The sequence below is a fragment of the Triticum aestivum genome, chromosome 4B (assembly GCF_018294505.1).
Source record: "Triticum aestivum cultivar Chinese Spring chromosome 4B, IWGSC CS RefSeq v2.1, whole genome shotgun sequence".
Lineage (NCBI taxonomy): Eukaryota > Viridiplantae > Streptophyta > Magnoliopsida > Poales > Poaceae > Triticum > Triticum aestivum.
Window position 1 is genome coordinate 455761048 of NC_057804.1, and position 17987 is coordinate 455779034.

The window sequence follows — 17987 nt, forward strand, 5'->3', positions numbered from 1 at the left end:
CTTCATGTTCTCTGTCATTGTGTTGTCCCCTAACTTAATTTCTCTTAAGCCATTCTTATAGACTGTCAGTCCAGGAACACACCAGTAAGCCCTTATCCTGCCCACAAACTCATACCCAATTTCCTCCACCAGACTGGCAACAACTATAGGTGTCCAATTATCTATATCACAGTTTTCATACCAAATGGAGTGGCCCTTGTGATAACCCCCATGCTTGCCTGCACATAGAAAATAGCCACCATGTATGACCTAAGCAGAGAAATGGTTGCTTAGGGGGCCTGCAAAACAAATGAAATGACAAAATCTAAAATTTTCAGACAGACAGTAATAACAGAGATGAAGACAATGCAACTGCACAATGCAACAACAGACAGTAATAACAGAGATGAAGAGACAATGCAACTGCACAATGACACAACCATGCTATTTGAGATCATCTGATCTAGGAAATTGACACAATGTAACTATACCAGTCTAACACAACTGTCAATGTTCAGACAAAAAAATGTTCAGTCAGTAATAACAAAACTGTCAATGTTCAGACAAAAAATGTTTAGCCACTTGAAGACATGACCCAACCATGCTATTTGAAAGCATCTTTACTACAAATATGCTCCGTGTAAGTGCACCAATCTAACCAAAATGTCAATTTTCATACAGGTTCAGAAATAGACAATGTAGACAAATGTATCAGATACAGGTTCAGAAATAGATAACTGAAAGTTCAGACATTTCCAGAACAAAATGATGGCATTCATGGCATATCAAGTAAACAAATGTATGATCTTTCATGTCCAAAAGCCCATTCCTTTGGTGGATCTGGCAAACACACAGTCATCTCATTAACAAAACAACATATGGTCGACGCATGTAACCTAATTTAAGCTAACATTGACGGCCAAAAAAACAGGGCATCCACTTTGCCTAACAATTCGAGCAATCAAAACCTTAATTACCTCTGTACAACCATATTTCATCTACAAATAACCTATCAAAAGGCCTAATGAAACCCTAATTTGCATCTGCCACTAACTTCACCATCCACAACTAAAACCCTACATGTGCACCCCTAAACCCGTGACAAAAAAAGATGGCCAAGAACCCTAAACCCTACCCCGTATGCGCAATTGAGTAGGGCGCGCACTCTTTCCCCCAGCTAAAACGGACAAATCGGGCAGAGAAGGTGCCGACGACGGCGACGTACCATACAGCGGCGGCTCGGCATGATCCTGACGACGAGAGGGAGCGAGAGGAACGTCACACAGGCCCCTACCAAACGGAGCAGACGGCGGCGACTCGGCGTCCGACGACGAGCTCATGGCAGGCGTCGCCACAGATCGCCACGCCCGGCGAGGGGAGGGGAGCACCTCGGCAGCGACGACGAACAGGGGAGGGGAGCAGAGCGACTCGGTCCGGTCGGGTCCGACCAGGTGGATGGATCGGTCCGACCAGGTGGCCGATGTTTTATTGCCAGGCGTTTTTGCAATAAACCCCCTCATATTCCCCCGAACCCCCCCGCCCAGGGCGTCTTCTGATGAGCTGGTGGTCAAAGCCCGCGTGGACTCGCCAGTCAACGGCCAAGTCAGCAGATACGTAGAGGAAATGATATTTTGAATCGTAGATGACCACCTGAGATAAGTTGTAGGACTGTATTTTGAGTATTTGCATGTACGAGGAGAAATGCGGCCAACGCGACAAGTGTGAGGACCTGTAGCGAATTTTTCTCTTACATAAACCTCAACCTCACGTGGGCGTGTTCGTGCCAGGGTCAACAGTGAACCAAAGAATGTGTATGGGTGTCATTTATGTTTTGGGTATTGTCATCGAGCCATTAGCCATGCACAAGAGCTTTTATACGTATTAATTAAGGAATGCTGCACTTTGCAGTGGCAGAGAGCCCGAAAGATACACGCGAGGGTCGTTCGATTTCGTGACACCAGACAATTCACTGTATGTTTCTTGGGACATGATGCTGCCTGTGTGATTTTATATCTCAAGCAAAGATAGTAGAAGTACGCTGGTTACCGTGTGCTGACTTGGCAAGAGGAGCAAGCAGGCACACACGGCAACCCGACGAAGGTTCAGCCCAGGGTCACACGTCCGCCCACACGCCAGCATCGCACCCATTCCATTCCAAAGTAACCGCCTTGCTCCCCGGCGACCAAAAGGCGCCTCCGCCAGCCGGCCAGACGGCGACTGCGGCGAAGCTCCGCGCCGCGAGTGCCGCCCCCACGGCCACCGGGCGCCACCACAAAGGCGAAAGGTGCGAGTCAATGCGACAACGCACTCGTCTCCCCTCCCACTCCCACCTCGCCCACCAAAAAAACCCAACCTCGCGGCCGAAAAAAATATCCGCACCTCGCCTTGCCGTCTCCTCTCCTGCGCCACTCCCAAAGCCTGCCAGAGAGCCCTCATCTCTTCCCCTCATCGCCTTTCCCCCCCTTCCTCCCGCCCGTCCCGGAGCGCCGCCGCACCCCATGAGCAGGCGCCGCTGATGGGCCGGCCGTCCCAGGACACCGCGACGTCCACCTCGCCGTCCGGCTCGTGCCGCTCGTCCAAGCGCGGCCCGCGGCTGGACCGCCGCAACGCGTCCAAGAACATCGGCTACGAGTACGACCCCGCCAAGCTCTTCTGCAGCTACCCGCCGTCCCCGTCGCGGGCCTCCTCGGCCTCGGCCTCCGCCGCGCCCTCGGTCGCCAGCTCCGTCGACCTCAGCAGCTTCCGCATCGGCGGCAGCGGCGATGGCGGCGGCGACGTCCAGCTCCTCTGCCGCAACCTCGGCCTCTCCGGCCCCGAGGACTTCGCCATCTCCCTCACCGACTGGGAGGCGCACAAGGCCTTCCGCTCCTCCGCCTCCTCCTCCGCCTCCAGCTCCCCTTCCGCGCGCTCGCAGCCCGACCGCCCCGTGCGGGAGTCCCCGCTCCGCCACGAGGCCGTCGAGGAGCCGACCTTGCCCGCGGACGCTGATTTCGAGCTCCCGGCCAAGGAAACTGCCAGGGACCCGCCGGTTGAGGCGCCAGTGCGGCCGGCATGGTTGGATCCGCCGGAGCCAGCCCGTCCGGATGTGAAGAAACCAGGCTGCGAGGGAGGGATTAAGGGTGTGCGCCCTCCGCCGGTGATGCTCAAGCCACCGCCGTCGATGGCGCTGCCGCCCGCCGCCCAGGTTGGTTCCACGTGGGATCTCCTGCTGTCTTTCGCGCCAGAGGAGCAAGGGCAACCACAGGCGATCAGATCTGTCCCCGACTTTGGAGACCCGGATGCCGAGGACGAGGATGCGGCGGAAGTGTTGACGTTGGAAGATCTCAGGCTGGGGGAGAGCTCCGAGGAATTCACAGGCACATCCTCGATATCCACGACAAACGACGATGAGACAACCGAGTCTATGTTCTACATCTCGCCCAACGGGAGGTTTAAGAGGAAGATCCGGTCGTGGAGTCGAGGCGTGCTCTTGGGGAGTGGCTCCTTTGGGACGGTCTATGAGGGGATCAGCGAGTAAGTTCTCTCAACTCTTCAGAGGAAAATTCATCGTTCCTTATATGCTGGCTGTTAACGTTATGCTTAAGATTAAGAGCTCAATTTGCTATGTTCGTTCTCAGATAACCTAGGCCTAGGGTATGTCCAGAAGCCTTGATCAACCCGAGTTGTGTAGAGTGATCCTCTGTTTGATTAGAAGCTCACTGGCCACAATTTTAACTCCTAAGAACTATTGCGTAGCAAAATACAGATGCCTAGCCTAGTAAATAGTAATTGAATCATCTTCAACATAATGCTTAGTTGTGGTCAACTAGAATTAGTTAGAGTCAGAGTGCTACCCAATTCCGAACCAAATTCACTAGAATAGAGGGGAATATGATCATTTGTTTTGCCAAAATATGCACTGCATCAGTTCCAGTTCTGAATTAGTATGTGGTATTCTTAATAAAATGGATATTCAGCTTCCGGACATGAAGGACTGCAGCATCTGTTGTTCCTTTATTAGTCTGCTCTTATGTTTTTCTGTCATAAGTCTCTACATGCCGTTCTACTTCTGCATCTTATGTTATAATGATTGATGCTTCACAGCGAGGGTGTCTTTTTTGCTGTCAAAGAAGTGTCCTTACATGATCAAGGGAGCAACGCACAGCAGTGTATTTTCCAACTTGAGCAGGTTGGTCTAGCTGGTTGTTTATATCCTTGATAAAATATCAGAAACCTTGTCTTTAACTACTCATTTCCCTCTATGTTCGATGGTGTATTCTGAAATTTGGCCTGTTATTAACTTTCATTCTACTTTTCAGGAAATTGCACTCTTGAGTCAGTTTGAACATGAGAATATAGTACACTATTTCGGAACTGACAAAGTAAGCTCCTGATCTTCCGTTTGTGCATCACTTTGTTCCATTGTTGAAGCAACGTTGTGCTCTATACTCGTAGATTTCTTTGTGCTTATTTCATTTGAGACTGATAATCATCATTTGTGTGACTGTTGCAGGAGGACTCGAAACTTTACATCTTCCTTGAACTAGTGACCCAAGGATCTCTTGTATCTTTGTATCAGAAGTACCGCCTACGAGATACTCATGTTTCGGCATACACAAGACAAATACTTAATGGATTGAATTACCTACATGAGAGGAATATTGTTCATAGGTAATATGATTACATCAGTTCATGTACCAATGATATTGGGTTTTTGGTTTACCATGGTGTAAGATTAGCTGTTTTTGTCTTGCCTTCTGAATAAATATCACCTGACCCAAATTGACAAGTCTTTAGGGCATTATGTAATGTTTTCGGAGATACTAAATGTGCCAACATACTGGTGCATGCGAATGTGGTATTCTTAATTGACAAGTCTTTAGGGCACCAAAATATTGCACTGCTTACAGTTTAGAATATCATCTTGCAGAGATATTAAATGTGCCAACATACTGGTGCATGCGAATGGATCCGTGAAGCTTGCGGACTTTGGACTTGCTAAGCAGGTCCGCTACTTTCTTGTAAAACCTGCATAATTTTGTGTTTGAACTTCGATTGTAGTTATCCATGCACTAACTTTGTGATTTAACGTTGCTTTATCAATTGTCTTTCAGACCTCCAAACTCAATGTGCTAAAATCATGCAAAGGAACTGTATATTGGATGGCACCTGAGGTATATCACCACACTCTTAAGATCAGATTAGCATAGTCTCGAATTCGCTTGTTTATTTTTACCCTTTTCCTTTAGTAATTCATTGAGAATAATTAATTAGCAAGTAGTAGTATAATCCTGAGGGAAAGGGGGGCTATGATAAATAGTATTAAGAGTTGTGTATGCACTGAAATACAGCTTGGACTTGCACACTACATCAGTTCAGTTTGCTTACTTTTCCGGACCTTTGAGTATCGTCATGGCTCACAACTAGTGACAACTATTAAATTTGTAGTTCACACTGTATGTTGACGCTTAGTGGAGTAATTACGTGAGTTACTAAGCGGTTAATTTAAGTTGGATTGGTTCTCTATGTTCTTTATTCGCTGTGGACATTCTTGGTTTTTGGCTAAAACAAGATAGTATTTGGCATAAGCATGCTGTCATGTATGATATGTCCGTACCTTTTCTATTATTATTCTAAATGGACACACTGAACTTTCAGGTCGTCAATCCCAAGAAGACATATGGACCTGCAGCTGATATATGGAGTTTGGGTTGCACGGTCCTAGAGATGTTGACACGTCAACTTCCCTATCCTGATCTGGAGTGGGTGAGTAATTCTTCATTTGACATCCAGTAGTGGTTCTTGCATATTTGAATTCCAGTGTTCATTTAAAATCTGAAAAAGGCATCTGGTATATGTAATTTATTGTTCGAGTTTCATCAGATTCACACCCATTATTGCAACTTGTTCTGCAGACTCAAGCCCTATACAGGATTGGTAAGGGTGAACCACCAGCAATTCCAAGTGGTCTTTCGAAGGAAGCTCGTGATTTCATTAGCCAGTGTGTAAAACCCAATCCAGAAGACAGACCTTCCGCGTCCAAACTTCTGGATCATCCTTTTGTGAATAGATCTATGCGATCTATACGGTCCATGAGGACATATACACGCCCAAATTCTTCTACACGTGGCACGAGCGGATAGAGCTGTGGACAACTCTAGCATATCGGCTGAATTGTAAGTTAATCTTATGCACTACGCAGCTGCTGCCGGCTGCCATCTGTCTTGTATATAATCGTCTGGTTAATCTGACTTGTAGTGCTGCTTGTTCTTTCTGCAGATATTAGTCCTCACTAATCATGCAGAGCTGGCTGGAAAAAAGGACGATCCTTGTAAACAGAGTTGTCAACCAGCATCTCTTGTGTTTTGTTAGTTGATTCTTTTCTTTACCAAATTCTGGTGATCCGGCTAATATTGTTCTGCCCGGGGAGTAGAGTAAATGTGCATCTGAGCCTAGTGTAAAGTAGGAGAGGACACGATGTAAATACGCATGGTGACTTGATGTCAATGTCATGGTGCTGAATGGAATGAGAGAGATTTCACTGGTTGTTCCAACTGCGAGGCAGAGGGGAGCAAAGAGTAAAGAACAGGCGTGCTCTGGAACTTCCTTTTTGATTGTTCGGATTGCTGACCACATACATCACGTGGTATGCTCTGGAACTTTCGATAACGGTGGCAGTATGGCCTGGAACTGCGTCCCTTCTTGTTGGCAACTTCTATGCTGAGGCGGGACCGTACGGCAAAGTTTTCTTTGCATTGTACGGGCCTTCCTATGGAAATTCCTCCGCTGGCCGGTGGTCGCCATTTGGCATCTATTGGTTGAGCATAGCTCACGCGTATTTGCTGACTTATTAGTTTTTCTTTTTTGTCTCTGTGCCTGCTTTGTTTCTTTGTGAGAAAATCAATGCCGTGTACAAATCGGTCGGGAACAGGACGTGTATACAGTTCAACCATAAATAAGTCCCGCCATTCTGTTAAGATTTGTCGTGGAGGTGTTAGGGGATGGAGAATCAATTTCGAAAAACGGTTGTCAAACTTTTTTTCCAGATTGGTGTTCCCAGGTGTAGAAAGCATAGAACACTGTGAAGTGAGGAGAGCTCCGAACTGAGGAAGGAGGTACCTGGTTTGGGACTTCGCCAACTCTGTTACGAGAAACTCGTGTTCTTGCTAAAAATATACTACTCTCTCCGTCCCAAAATAAATGTCTCAATCCGTTTGAGAGAAACTCGTGTTCTTGATAAAATATACTACTCTCTTCGTCCTAAAATAAGTGTCTCAATCCGTTTGAGCTATAGTATATGCTTGGATTCTCATGACTTCTTCGGAACAAAGGAATTTCATATGATTAGAATCATACATACAATTCTCCTATAGGCCCTTCCAATTATAAGAACCTGTGAAGTTTCATTGGGAGGAAATTTTCATAGGGAGGATTCCAAACATGAGCTTCTTTGTTTTCTTACTCCGACGCTTGAGGTGTGAAATCCTAGGAATCCACAAGACATGGCGCTCAAACTATGGTGTTATTCCAACATTCTAGAGCCTTGTCATAAAGCAAAGAAGCATTATGTCGCCTATGGTCCTGCTTAATTTTTTTAAACGGAGGCAAAAACTTTGCCTTATCTATTAATGAATGAGGTTTACAAGGTTAATGCTACATGGTGAGAACAAGCATTACAACGTCGCATGGAAAAAAAAATCATGGGGTCTACTCTCACGGCATCAACGATCAGGTGCTTCGCCCCGGCGGCGATCCAAATCTTGGCTTCCTCCTTGAATGCTTTGCATGATGTAGTGTGTCGGGGCTGATCTTTTGCGGAAGACACGTTCATTTCTTTCGTTCCAGATTATCGAGGTCACAAGCATGGTCAGAGAGGCCATTGCGTTCTGATACGTCTCCAACGTATCTATAATTTTTTATTGCTCCATGTTGTTATATTATCATTCTTAAATGTTTTATATTCATTTTATAGCAACTTTATATCATTTTTTGGGACTAACCTGTTGACATAGTGCATAGTGCCAGTTGCTGTTTTTTGCTTGTTTTTTACTTCAAAGAATATCAGTACCAAACTGAGTCCAAACGTAGCAAAACTTTTTGGAGATTTTTTCCAGACCAGAAGACACCTTGTGGGCCAAGAAATTACCAGAGGGGAGGCCTGTGGGGAGCACAACCCACCAGGGCGAGCCTAGGGGGGTTGTGCCCTTCACGTAGCCCCCCTTCACCGGCTCTTTGCCCTATAAATTCCCAAATATTTTAGAAACCCTAGGGGAGTCGATGAAACACAATTCTAGCCGCCGCAAGTTCCAGAACCACAAGATCCAATCTAACACCATCACGATGGGGTTCATCATCGTCATTGGTGCCTCTCCGATGATGCGTGAGTAGTCCACCATAGACCTAAGGGTCCGTAGGCAGTAGCTAGATGGTTTCCTCTTTTTTTTTGATTCTCAATACAATGGTCTCTTGGAGATCTATTTGATGTAACTCTTTTTGCGGTGTGTTTGTTGGGATCCAATGAACTTTGAGTTTATGATCAGATCTATATCCATGAATATTATTTGAGTTTTCTTTTGATCTCTTATATGCATGATTATTTGTAGCCTCGTATTTCTTCTTCAAATCTTTGGTTTAGTTAGGCCAACTAGATCGATTTTTCTTGCCATGGGTAGAGGTGCTTTGTGATGGGTTCGATCTTGCGGTGTTCTTTCCCAGTGACGGAAGGGGCAGCAAGACACACATGTATCGTTGCTATTAAGGATAACAAGATGGGGGTTATTCCTACATGAATAGATCTCGTCTACATCATGTCATCGTTCTTATTGCAATACTCCATTTCTCCATGAACTTCATACACTAGATGCATGCTGGATAGCGGTCGATATGTGGAGTAATAGTAATAGATGCAGGCAGGAGTCGGTCTACTAATCTTGGACGTGATGCCTATATATTGATCATTGCCTTGGATATCGTGAATCTTCTATCAATTGCCCAACAGTATTTTGTGTACACACTGTGTGCTATTTCTCGAGAGAAGCCATTAGTGAAATCTATGGGCCCCGGGTCTATTCTTTATCATATTTGCCTTGAGATCTATTTTTATTCGCTTTTATTTTCAGATCTATTATTCCAAAAACCTAAAAATACCTTGCTACATTTTTTATTACTTATTTTATTTCGCGTGTTATCGAGAGCTATTTATCCAATCTACCACAAATTTATCTATCTTTTTACCGTGGAGGGATTGACAACCCCTCTTACGGGTTGCAAGTATTTGTTCTTTGTGTGCAAGTATTGTTTATATAGTGTTGCTTGGTTCTCCTACTGGATTGATACCTTGGTTTCATAACTGAGGAAAATACCTACCATAGCTGTACTGCATCATCCCTTTCTATTTGGGAAAATACCAACACAGTTTCAAGCGACATCAAAAGGAATTTGTGGCGCCGTTGCCGGAGAGACATTATCAACAACTATCAGGTTCCTAATCACAAATCTCATCTCTTTGCAATTTACATTATTTGTCAATTGCCTCTCGTTTTCATCTCCCCCACTTCATAAAATTTGACTTTTTATTAGCCCCCTTTTTCGTTCGCCTTTTTCTCGTCAGATCTATTTTTGTTTACAATCTTGTTTACGTAGTCGCGATGTCTCAAAGAAAGTACTATGATATTCCTTACCCCAATATTTTGCTTGAGATTGAAAAAAGTACCAAGGAATTTATTACTACACAACTTGAGCACAATAAGTATTTTACTGAGGAACTTAAAGAACACTCTACTGTGTTAGATGCTATAACAAAACAACTTGATGATATTAGTAGAGAAGTTTGTAATCTCCAATCCAAGTATGCTCATGCTGAAAATTTGCTAGGCAAAATATCCGATGCACAAGCTACCCTAGTAAATCAAATGGCCGCTAAGCCAATTTCTCTCGAAGATAAAAATGATTGGTGTTTCTTCTATTGATTCCTTGTTTAGTAAAATTAAAATTGATGATAAAGGGACTGAAGAAGAGTCAACTTTAGCTAGAGGGCGGCTCGATAATTCGGAGGGTGAAAATCTTGATGAGAAAATTGATAAAAGTGGGTTTGGAGAGGTCAAAACTTTAACTAGTGATGTGCCTACTCTTTTGAATTACAAAGACTTTAATTATGATAATTGCTCTTTGATTGAATGTATTTCTTTGTTGCAATCCATGATAAATTCACCCCATACTTATGAACAAAATAAAGCTTTTACTAAGGTTGCAGGCAGGAGTCGGTCTACTAATCTTGGACGTGATGCCTATATATTGATCATTGACTTGGATATCAACATAATTATTCGATCTTCTATCAATTGTCCAACAGTAATTTGTTTACTCACCGTGTGCTATTTCTCAAGAGAAGCCACTAGTGAAATCTACGGCCCTGGGTCTATTCTTTATCATATTTGCCTTGAGATCTATTTTTATTCGCTTTTATTTTTGGATCTATTATTCCAAAAAAATACCTTGATGCACTTTTTTATTACTTATTTTATTTCATGTTTTATCGAGAGCTATTTATCCAATCTACCACAAATTTATCTATCTTTTTACCGTGGAGGGATTAACAACCCCTCTTACGCGTCGGGTTGCAAGTATTTGTTCTTTATGTGCAGGTACCATTTATATAGTGTTGCTTGGTTCTCCTACTGGATTGATACCTTGGTTTCACAACTGAGAAAAATACCTACCGTAGCTGTACTGCATCATACCTTCCTATTTAGGGAAATACCGACACAGTTTCAAGCGACATCACCTTCCGGCTGGCAACGTTTGGGCCCGACATATTCGTCCACCAAGATCTAATATTTCTTTTGCCGGCCCAAAGGGAAAGATCCAAAGCAGCAAGACCAAGCCATGCCTTGACCAACCTCCAAATCCTTGAAGTGAAACGACATCCAAAGAAAAGGTGAGTAGCTATCTCATTTGCCCTCTTGCACAGGGGCAAAGCTCGCAGTTTTCCCATCCTCTTTTGGCGAGACGATCCACGGTCCAAACTCGGTTCTATATAGCAAGCCATGAGAAAAAATGATCTTTGGAGGGGGTCATGCCTTCAAATGGACTTCTTCATTGTAGTTAGGGTCGCTCCAAAGAATTGTGCTCTGTAAGCCGATTTCGCCGAGTAGATGTCGTTGGCCGTGAACTTCCAGGAAATGGTGTCCTCCACCTTGCCCTCAAGATGGACATCCGAGATCTTAGTCCAGAAATCGATGTACTGACGAATGTGTTCCATAAAGAAGTTTGCATTAAGCTTAATCCGTCGAATCCAAGCATTGCCCTCCAAGGCTTGGCGAACAGTCCATTTTTTTCCTGGTTGAAGCAACAAAAACCAGGGGTGATGTCTATCGGCCACTTGCCATCCAACCATGGCGAGTCCCAGAAAGGTGTCTTGGCTCCATTGTCTACAGTGATGGTCGTGCAAGCATAAAAGAGCTTCATGTCAATCTCATCGTAGGGGTTTCCAATACCAATCCACAACTTAGAGTTGTCAGTCAACTCTAACCAAGGCCATGGCAATCGCAAGGCCCTTGCGAATTTGGAAAGGTGCAGCACACCGAGACCCCCAAGGTGGACCAGGCAACAGACAGATTCCCAATTTACCTTGCACTTGGCCCCGGAGGTCTTGTCAGAAGCCGACCATAGAAAAGCACGCTCAATCTTGTTAATGCTAGAAAGCACCCTAGGGGAGACGACAAGTGGGGTGATGTGATATATGGCCTGAGAAGTAAGCACCAATTTGACTAGCACAGTACGACCAGTCGAGGTAATGTTTCCCCCTGCCAAGGGGGCAGTTTGTTCACAATCTTGTCTTCCGGAGGTTGAAAATCCATGCTTTTTAGCTGCCAGTCCGAAAGCGGCAGCCCAAGGTATTTGATCGGAAATGAAGTGCGTTTGGCGGGGAGGCTTTGAAGAATATCATCAAGATCTAGTTGGCTGCAACGGATGGGTACACCAGAGCTCTTGAAGACGTTGGTGGTGAGGCCAGTCACCTCGCCAAACGAGCTCAATATGGTAGCCAAATTCTCAATGTCCTGCTTAATGGGTGCCACAAAGATAGTGGTGTCGTCCGCATAGAGCGAGGTGCGGAAAGTGGAACCCCTCCCACCAATCTTGTGAAGTAATCATTGCTCAGTGGCCGTGTCAAGGATTTGTTGGAGAGAATCGATGGCCAACACAAAAAGCAGCGGGGATAGATGACCCCCTGCTGAAGACCCTTGCTGTGAAGAATGGGAGTGCCAGAGATTCCGTTGAGGAGGACTTGTGAGGAAGCTGTGGATAACAGGGCAGTGACCCAATCTCTTAACCTAGGCGAAAAGCCTCTTCGCTGCAATATGTCGAGCATATAATCCCATCTAACCGAATCAAACGCATTGCGAATGTCGAGTTTGAACAAAAGTGTTGCCTTCTTGGTTCGATGAAGCCGACATGCGGTCTTTCTGATGTACATGAAGTTATAATGAATGCTTCTCTTTTTTATGAACGCGCTCTGGGCATTGGAGACGAGGTTGCACATAAAGGGAGCGAGGCGGGTGGCAAGCACTTTGGCGACAATTTTCGCGATGGCATGAATGAGGCTAATGGGACGGAAATCGACATTTTCCTCCGCCCCATCCTTCTTGGGCAGCAGGGTAATGTTTGCGTAGTTGAGCCACTGATTTTTTGTGTGTGAAGGTCACTAAAAAGGTGAATAATGCCCATCACATCCTCCTTGATGATGTTCCAACAGCTTTTGAAAAAAGCCCCGGTGAAGCCATCTGGTCCGGGAGCCTTATCTTTTGGCATTTCATTTATTGTGTTTCGCACCTCCTCCTCGGTGATGGGATCATCAATGCCCGTCAAATCAGCATGCTCCAAATGTAGGTTCCCCCAGTTGAAGTCAATCCTCCACAGATGTCCCGTGCTATGGACCTTCTTAAAATGGTCGTGAATGATGCCCTCCTTTTCCTTGTGTCCATGACCCAACCATTGTCTCTTTTGAGCCTATGGATATGGTTTTTTCTTCTTTGCACGTTCACCCGTAGATGAATTTTTTTTGTGTTGGCATCTCCCTCTTTGACGTTTGCAATGCGGGCGCATTGCTTCTTTCGGGCATGGTCAAGAACGGCAAGACCGACGACTCTCCGGTTGAGGCGCGCCCTCAAGTCATGCTCCTCCAGAGAGAGGGTGCGGCATTCATGGGCAATATCGAGTGGGAGAATGACAAAGAGGGCAGCATGGAGGTGAAGTTTAGCAGTGGAGAAGAGCCCACGACTACACTTGGAGAGGCAGCGACCCGTGTGCTTGAGCTTGTGGAACAGATTTTGGCAAGGTTCACCATGGTCCGTCGGGGTTCGCCAAGATCTCTGAACGGATGCAGGTCCAAAAGTTTTCAAATTTAAAGGATCACGGTCGTCTTTGTCCTTTATCATCAGCAAGGAGATGCAGGCAGTGATCTGAGAGTGAGGTGGATAGGGCATGTAAAATGTGGGAGTCGAAGTGAATGTCCCATTCCAAGTTGCAGAAAAAGGTGGCTTCTCATATTCTTATGGTTTGTTTGGAACAAAGAATTCTGTAGAAATTTCATTGATTGTAAGAACCTAAATGAGCTCCCCAACCTCGTGTTGAAATACCTTTGAAAAGTTTGAGCCAAAAGAACCAATTTCCCACAAAATTCCTGCAAGGCATACAAACAACTTTGTGAAATTCTAAGGTTGCCCAAGGCATCATAGTCAATTCCTCTGTTTATTCAATCACTTTGTTTCGATATTCCTCCACTCGAAGTGTGAAATCAATCAATAGTAGCAAAAAAAAAGGGAGAAGACAACTCAACTTTAAAAAGGTAAATTAGTCCAGCGTCAAAGGAACTCCAAAGTTGGTATAACACACGAAAGCAACAGCCATTCCATGGCAAATCAGTTATCGCCTCCACTGTATGATCTTTGACAAACGGATATTGCAATATAAATTTTGGAACTGACAAGTGTTACATGAGACAACAAATGTGGTGAAAAATCTTCCATTCTGTGCAAACCCCACGCCACCGGAATGCATTTCCAGCAAACCCGTAGGTACTGGAGAAGCATAGCATGATCGATTGAATTTCGGGTCAGCAACAACGCCAAGCGGGCGTGCAGAACTGACAGCTCAGTTTACATCAGGGCCAAGCCCGCTTTGCCTACGAAGCAGCATGACCCCTTGTAGACTCCAAAAGCTTCAGCTCTTCACGCCATCCTTCAATCTTTTTTGTTTTCTCCAGTTGCTCGGGTTTCAATTTTTCTGGGTCCCCTTGCACTTGGGCTTCAGCTAAGCGTATCTGTGGGAAATTAAGACGATAGCACACAACAAAATAAACATGCTGAAATATTTTTCAAACACACGCATGTACAGATCACTGAGTGAGGGAAGGAGGGAGAACCTTTTTCTTCAGTGCTCGGATTTTCTTATCTATCTCTGTAACAGATGACTCTGTTTGTAAGTTGTTAGCAGCATTTGTGGAAGGGGTTGCCGTAGCTGGAGATTCAGAAATAGCAATGCCACTTATCTGCTCTGTTATACTGTCCACTGTATTCTTCTGCTTAGTTTTGGAAGAATGAACCTTGTCAGGTTCTCCAGCATCAGCCTCCTCTATATCCAAGCTCTTCCCTTTATCATTTGTTGAACCACCCTGCTAGTAATAAATAAAATAATGTCCAGTAACCATAAATCCATCACACAAATCACATAGTTGTTCAATGTAAGAGATAACAAATCATTAGCATTGTACAATACAAGCATACAAGAAAACATAATGTTTACGTTGACCACAGTACCGACAGAGAGTTATGAATGGTTAAGTGTATCTTTTATGGTTTTAAATTTCTTGAACTTAGATCTGACATAATATTAATGGCTCAATTCACCATGTTAATTCACTATATAATGGTGCTGCCAGTTTATGGTGTATACCATATTGCCACATTTAAGAATTATATGCGGCTATATTCGATGCTCCCTCCATTCCATATTAAAGAGTTTGGATTTTTTTCCCAAAAAAAAATACCGGAAAACAGGAGGCGCGGAGGATGTTTAGCACTATTTCTTCCAAAAATACCTATCAGCCCATGCCCCGCTTAATTTTCTGGATCTAATGTTGCGCGCATGTAGGGATAAGTAAACCACGCCGCGCCCCTCCTACCTCCTTTGCCACAAATTGTTTCGAGGGAGAGAGAGTGTGCCGTCGTAGTAGACAAGACACCTCGGAGGCCGTTGACAGCGAGGACACGCGCGGTGACGATAGTACCCACACGCGACGAGGGAGTGGGGATCTGGGACAAGGTTGCCAGGGCCGTGGTAGACGAGATGCTGCCAAATGTCCTCAACGACGACAAGGCCACGCATGGTGTGGTGGCCAGGGACGTGTCTGTCAGGTCCGTGGTGGCCACAGTCGTGGATGAAGTCACGTTTAACTGGTCATGATTCTGGGCACCATTTTTTGCAGTTTCTTGTTACAATTTCAATCCTCTAACAATTACGCGTCCTTGGACGATGAGAAAGCACTATCTGTGACCACTTGCCATCACCAATTCATGTCGGTTGCTCAGATTGTTCATGCATTCAGCCTGCGTCATGTACATCACGTGGGGCGATGCTGAAAGTGCGGGCGGGTGAGCATGCAGGGAATGAACAGACCGAGCGTGTGCAGAGATCAAAGAGTTGTGGTGCAGTTAGCAAAATGATTAAGGGTTTGCTAACTGCTCAATCATGCGACATAGGAGGGGCAAAAGGGTACAAAATTGCTCCATGTGCGGCTGCATTGGTCTTTGCAAAAGAAAATTTCACACCATCCTTATAAGAACTGAGGGGTAATCGATTAATGTTTAGGTGGTTGTTTCTTGAACCATTTGCTACTTGGGACATATATGAGGATAAATGGGCTTGCCACACGACTTGAACAAATACAGTGTTTCCACAAGGGTACGCTCTTGCTCATTCATGAAGAATAGTCACGTTGTCACCTTGTCTGGGTCAGTTCACAGCAATATATTTTTAAGCAAAAGCTCCATACTGCATACTTTTGCTGACCAGATATTCAGATCCTTAATTTCTTGACCAGAACTACAATAATGATGATGATGATGAATCAGGGCGAGCAATGTATAACAAAATTATGTTCCACTAACTATAATTGAAGTATACAACCGTGAGTAATGACGAATGAGACTGGACCAGATTACTAGAGACTGCTGAAACTTGAGTAATGGATCACTAATTCGCTGAAGATGGTGTCATGGCGTGATTAAGATGAGCAACCATGCCTGTCTAACCGTGCTCTGCTATATTTTTATAGCTTGCGGCATTTCTAAATTCCATTTGTCATAATAAGTTCTAAATTGCAACTCGATGAAATGCCTGCAATCGTAATGCATAATTAAAACCAGTGCCATTGACTTGCATAGTGTTCAGGGAAAGCAGAACATTTAAATTGTCCGTGATACAACATTGTGCAAGCTCCAATTGCTCATGACTTTGTGGAGAATATGGCATGGAAATAATTGTCTGTTGCAACAACCACCTAAACTACCAGGTATCACTACTAACACAGCAAAATGAAGTCTTATGGTTAGGCGATGCCATAGAAAACATATCAGCGATATCAGTGTTTATCTGCCAAATATCTTCGGCATAATACATTGATGTTTATCCATTCTTCGCAATTGAGCACCAAATCAAATCATCGCAATGACAGCATCTTTCAAGGCTAGTTCAAGGCTAATCTTTAGCGCATACAAATCTCAACTAACACAACGAACGAAGGTCAATGCTGCCCTCGGACAATAAACCCACATATAACCATGCCAATTCAACCGAATCAAAATGTTCTGTAGCACCAATGGACAATGGTGACACGTTAACGAGAGCTGAAGGCCTACCTGGTGCCGTTTCTCCTTGCGCCGCTCGTTGCGCTTGGCCGCCTTCGTCTTGGGCTTGGCATCGAGCGCAGGGTCGTACCCTGGCGTCACGTCCGGCCCTGACTTCTTCATCTGCACCGAGCACAAACAAGCTTAAGCCCCTCCAAAAAGAACGAGAGCCCAGCAACGGAACAGGTCTGGCGCCGTGGTGCGGGAATAGTGTACGGGGGATGTTGCGAGGACTCACGAGGGCGCCCTTGGACTGATAGATGGCGACCTCGTCCTGCGGGACGTAGCCGGCGCGGATGCGGATCTCCTTGCGTAGGGTCCCGTCCGGGCGGCGCGTCGGCGCGATGACGCGCTCGCCCTCCTTGGGGATGGAGAGGAGGCGCCGCTGCTCGCCGTCGGTGGCGGCGTCCATAGCCGCGGAGGCGTACGGGGTCCGGAGGGGAGAGGGGGTGGAAGGCTGCGGCGGGCGGCGGCGGCGGGGACGGGATGGGTTTAGGGGTAGTTCAGGCGTCAGAGTTAAGACCGGAGTCCCCAGAGGTTGGGTCGGGTGAGATTGCGGCGTTAGAGTCGAATTGTGCTTCCTTTTCTTTTCGCCAAAAGGGAATGAAAAATCCTTTATCTATTTTTTTTTGCGAAAACTCTTTATCTAAATTAAAAAGAAAATAATATGCCTTGAAAAAAAGAGAAAACAATACATACTATCATGTTTCAAAATATAAGACATATTAATTTTTTTCAAAAGTCAAATTGTCGGTGTGAAATCCGATAAACCCCTCTCTCCGTTTCAAAATAAATGACCAAACTTTATACCAACTGGTACAAACTCCATTCCAAAATAGATGACCCAACTTTGTACCAACTGGTACAACTTTGTACCAGTTGGTACAAAGTTGGGTCATTTATTTTGGAACGGAGGAAGTATCATGGACGACATTTTGGTGAACAACATGCGCATAATGGCTAATCCAATCACATGTTGTTGTTTAGACTTTGCCCATGGATGGTACGATATGACATGTCGTGTGTGTTTCGTCTGGCAACTATCGTTTGTCTAATAGTGCTCAAGCTAAAACCCTACTTCTTGCTTCATGTTTATTGATGATGGCGATGTACATAGTGCAATGA

The 17987-nt window shown here is 45.0% G+C and overlaps 2 protein-coding genes across 3 annotated transcripts; one reads left to right on the forward strand and one right to left on the reverse strand.

Annotated features, from left to right (window-relative positions):
* The first annotated feature begins 2193 nt into the window (after nucleotides 1-2193).
* Nucleotides 2194-6512, forward strand: LOC123092689 (mitogen-activated protein kinase kinase kinase 1). Its single transcript, XM_044514509.1, has 9 exons — nucleotides 2194-3492; nucleotides 4063-4147; nucleotides 4278-4340; nucleotides 4472-4629; nucleotides 4889-4964; nucleotides 5073-5132; nucleotides 5617-5724; nucleotides 5874-6134; nucleotides 6238-6512. Exons 1-8 carry the CDS (start codon nucleotides 2495-2497, stop codon nucleotides 6099-6101), a joined length of 1776 nt encoding a protein of 591 aa, XP_044370444.1. The 5' UTR covers nucleotides 2194-2494; the 3' UTR covers nucleotides 6102-6134; nucleotides 6238-6512.
* A 7308-nt stretch (nucleotides 6513-13820) lies between these two features.
* Nucleotides 13821-17425, reverse strand: LOC123092690 (partner of Y14 and mago). 2 transcript variants are annotated; one of them, XM_044514510.1, is made up of 4 exons: nucleotides 17101-17425; nucleotides 16875-16985; nucleotides 14381-14632; nucleotides 13821-14278 (listed from the first exon to the last, which is right to left on the reverse strand). In XM_044514510.1, exons 1-4 carry the CDS (start codon nucleotides 17272-17274, stop codon nucleotides 14141-14143), a joined length of 675 nt encoding a protein of 224 aa, XP_044370445.1. In that variant the 5' UTR covers nucleotides 17275-17425; the 3' UTR covers nucleotides 13821-14140. The 2 variants fall into 2 exon arrangements, with proteins under 2 accessions (XP_044370445.1, XP_044370446.1); XM_044514511.1 differs by having other exon boundaries at nucleotides 14381-14629; nucleotides 17101-17422.
* Between the last annotated feature and the right edge of the window lie 562 nt (nucleotides 17426-17987).

What these genes read in the sequence shown, in the direction of transcription:
- LOC123092690 (XM_044514510.1), bottom strand. Translation starts at nt 17,274, where the DNA reads ATGGACGCCGCCACCGACGGCGAGCAGCGGCGCCTCCTCTCCATCCCC. An exon ending in ATCAGTCCAAGGGCGCCCTC is followed by an intron (nt 16,986 to 17,100) that starts GTGAGTCCTCGC and finishes TGCTCGGTGCAG; the next exon opens with ATGAAGAAGTCAGGGCCGGA. An exon ending in TCCGAGCACTGAAGAAAAAG is followed by an intron (nt 14,279 to 14,380) that starts GTTCTCCCTCCT and finishes AATTTCCCACAG; the next exon opens with ATACGCTTAGCTGAAGCCCA.
- LOC123092689 (XM_044514509.1), top strand. Translation starts at nt 2,495, where the DNA reads ATGGGCCGGCCGTCCCAGGACACCGCGACGTCCACCTCGCCGTCCGGC. An exon ending in ACTTTGGACTTGCTAAGCAG is followed by an intron (nt 4,965 to 5,072) that starts GTCCGCTACTTT and finishes ATTGTCTTTCAG; the next exon opens with ACCTCCAAACTCAATGTGCT. An exon ending in TATATTGGATGGCACCTGAG is followed by an intron (nt 5,133 to 5,616) that starts GTATATCACCAC and finishes CTGAACTTTCAG; the next exon opens with GTCGTCAATCCCAAGAAGAC.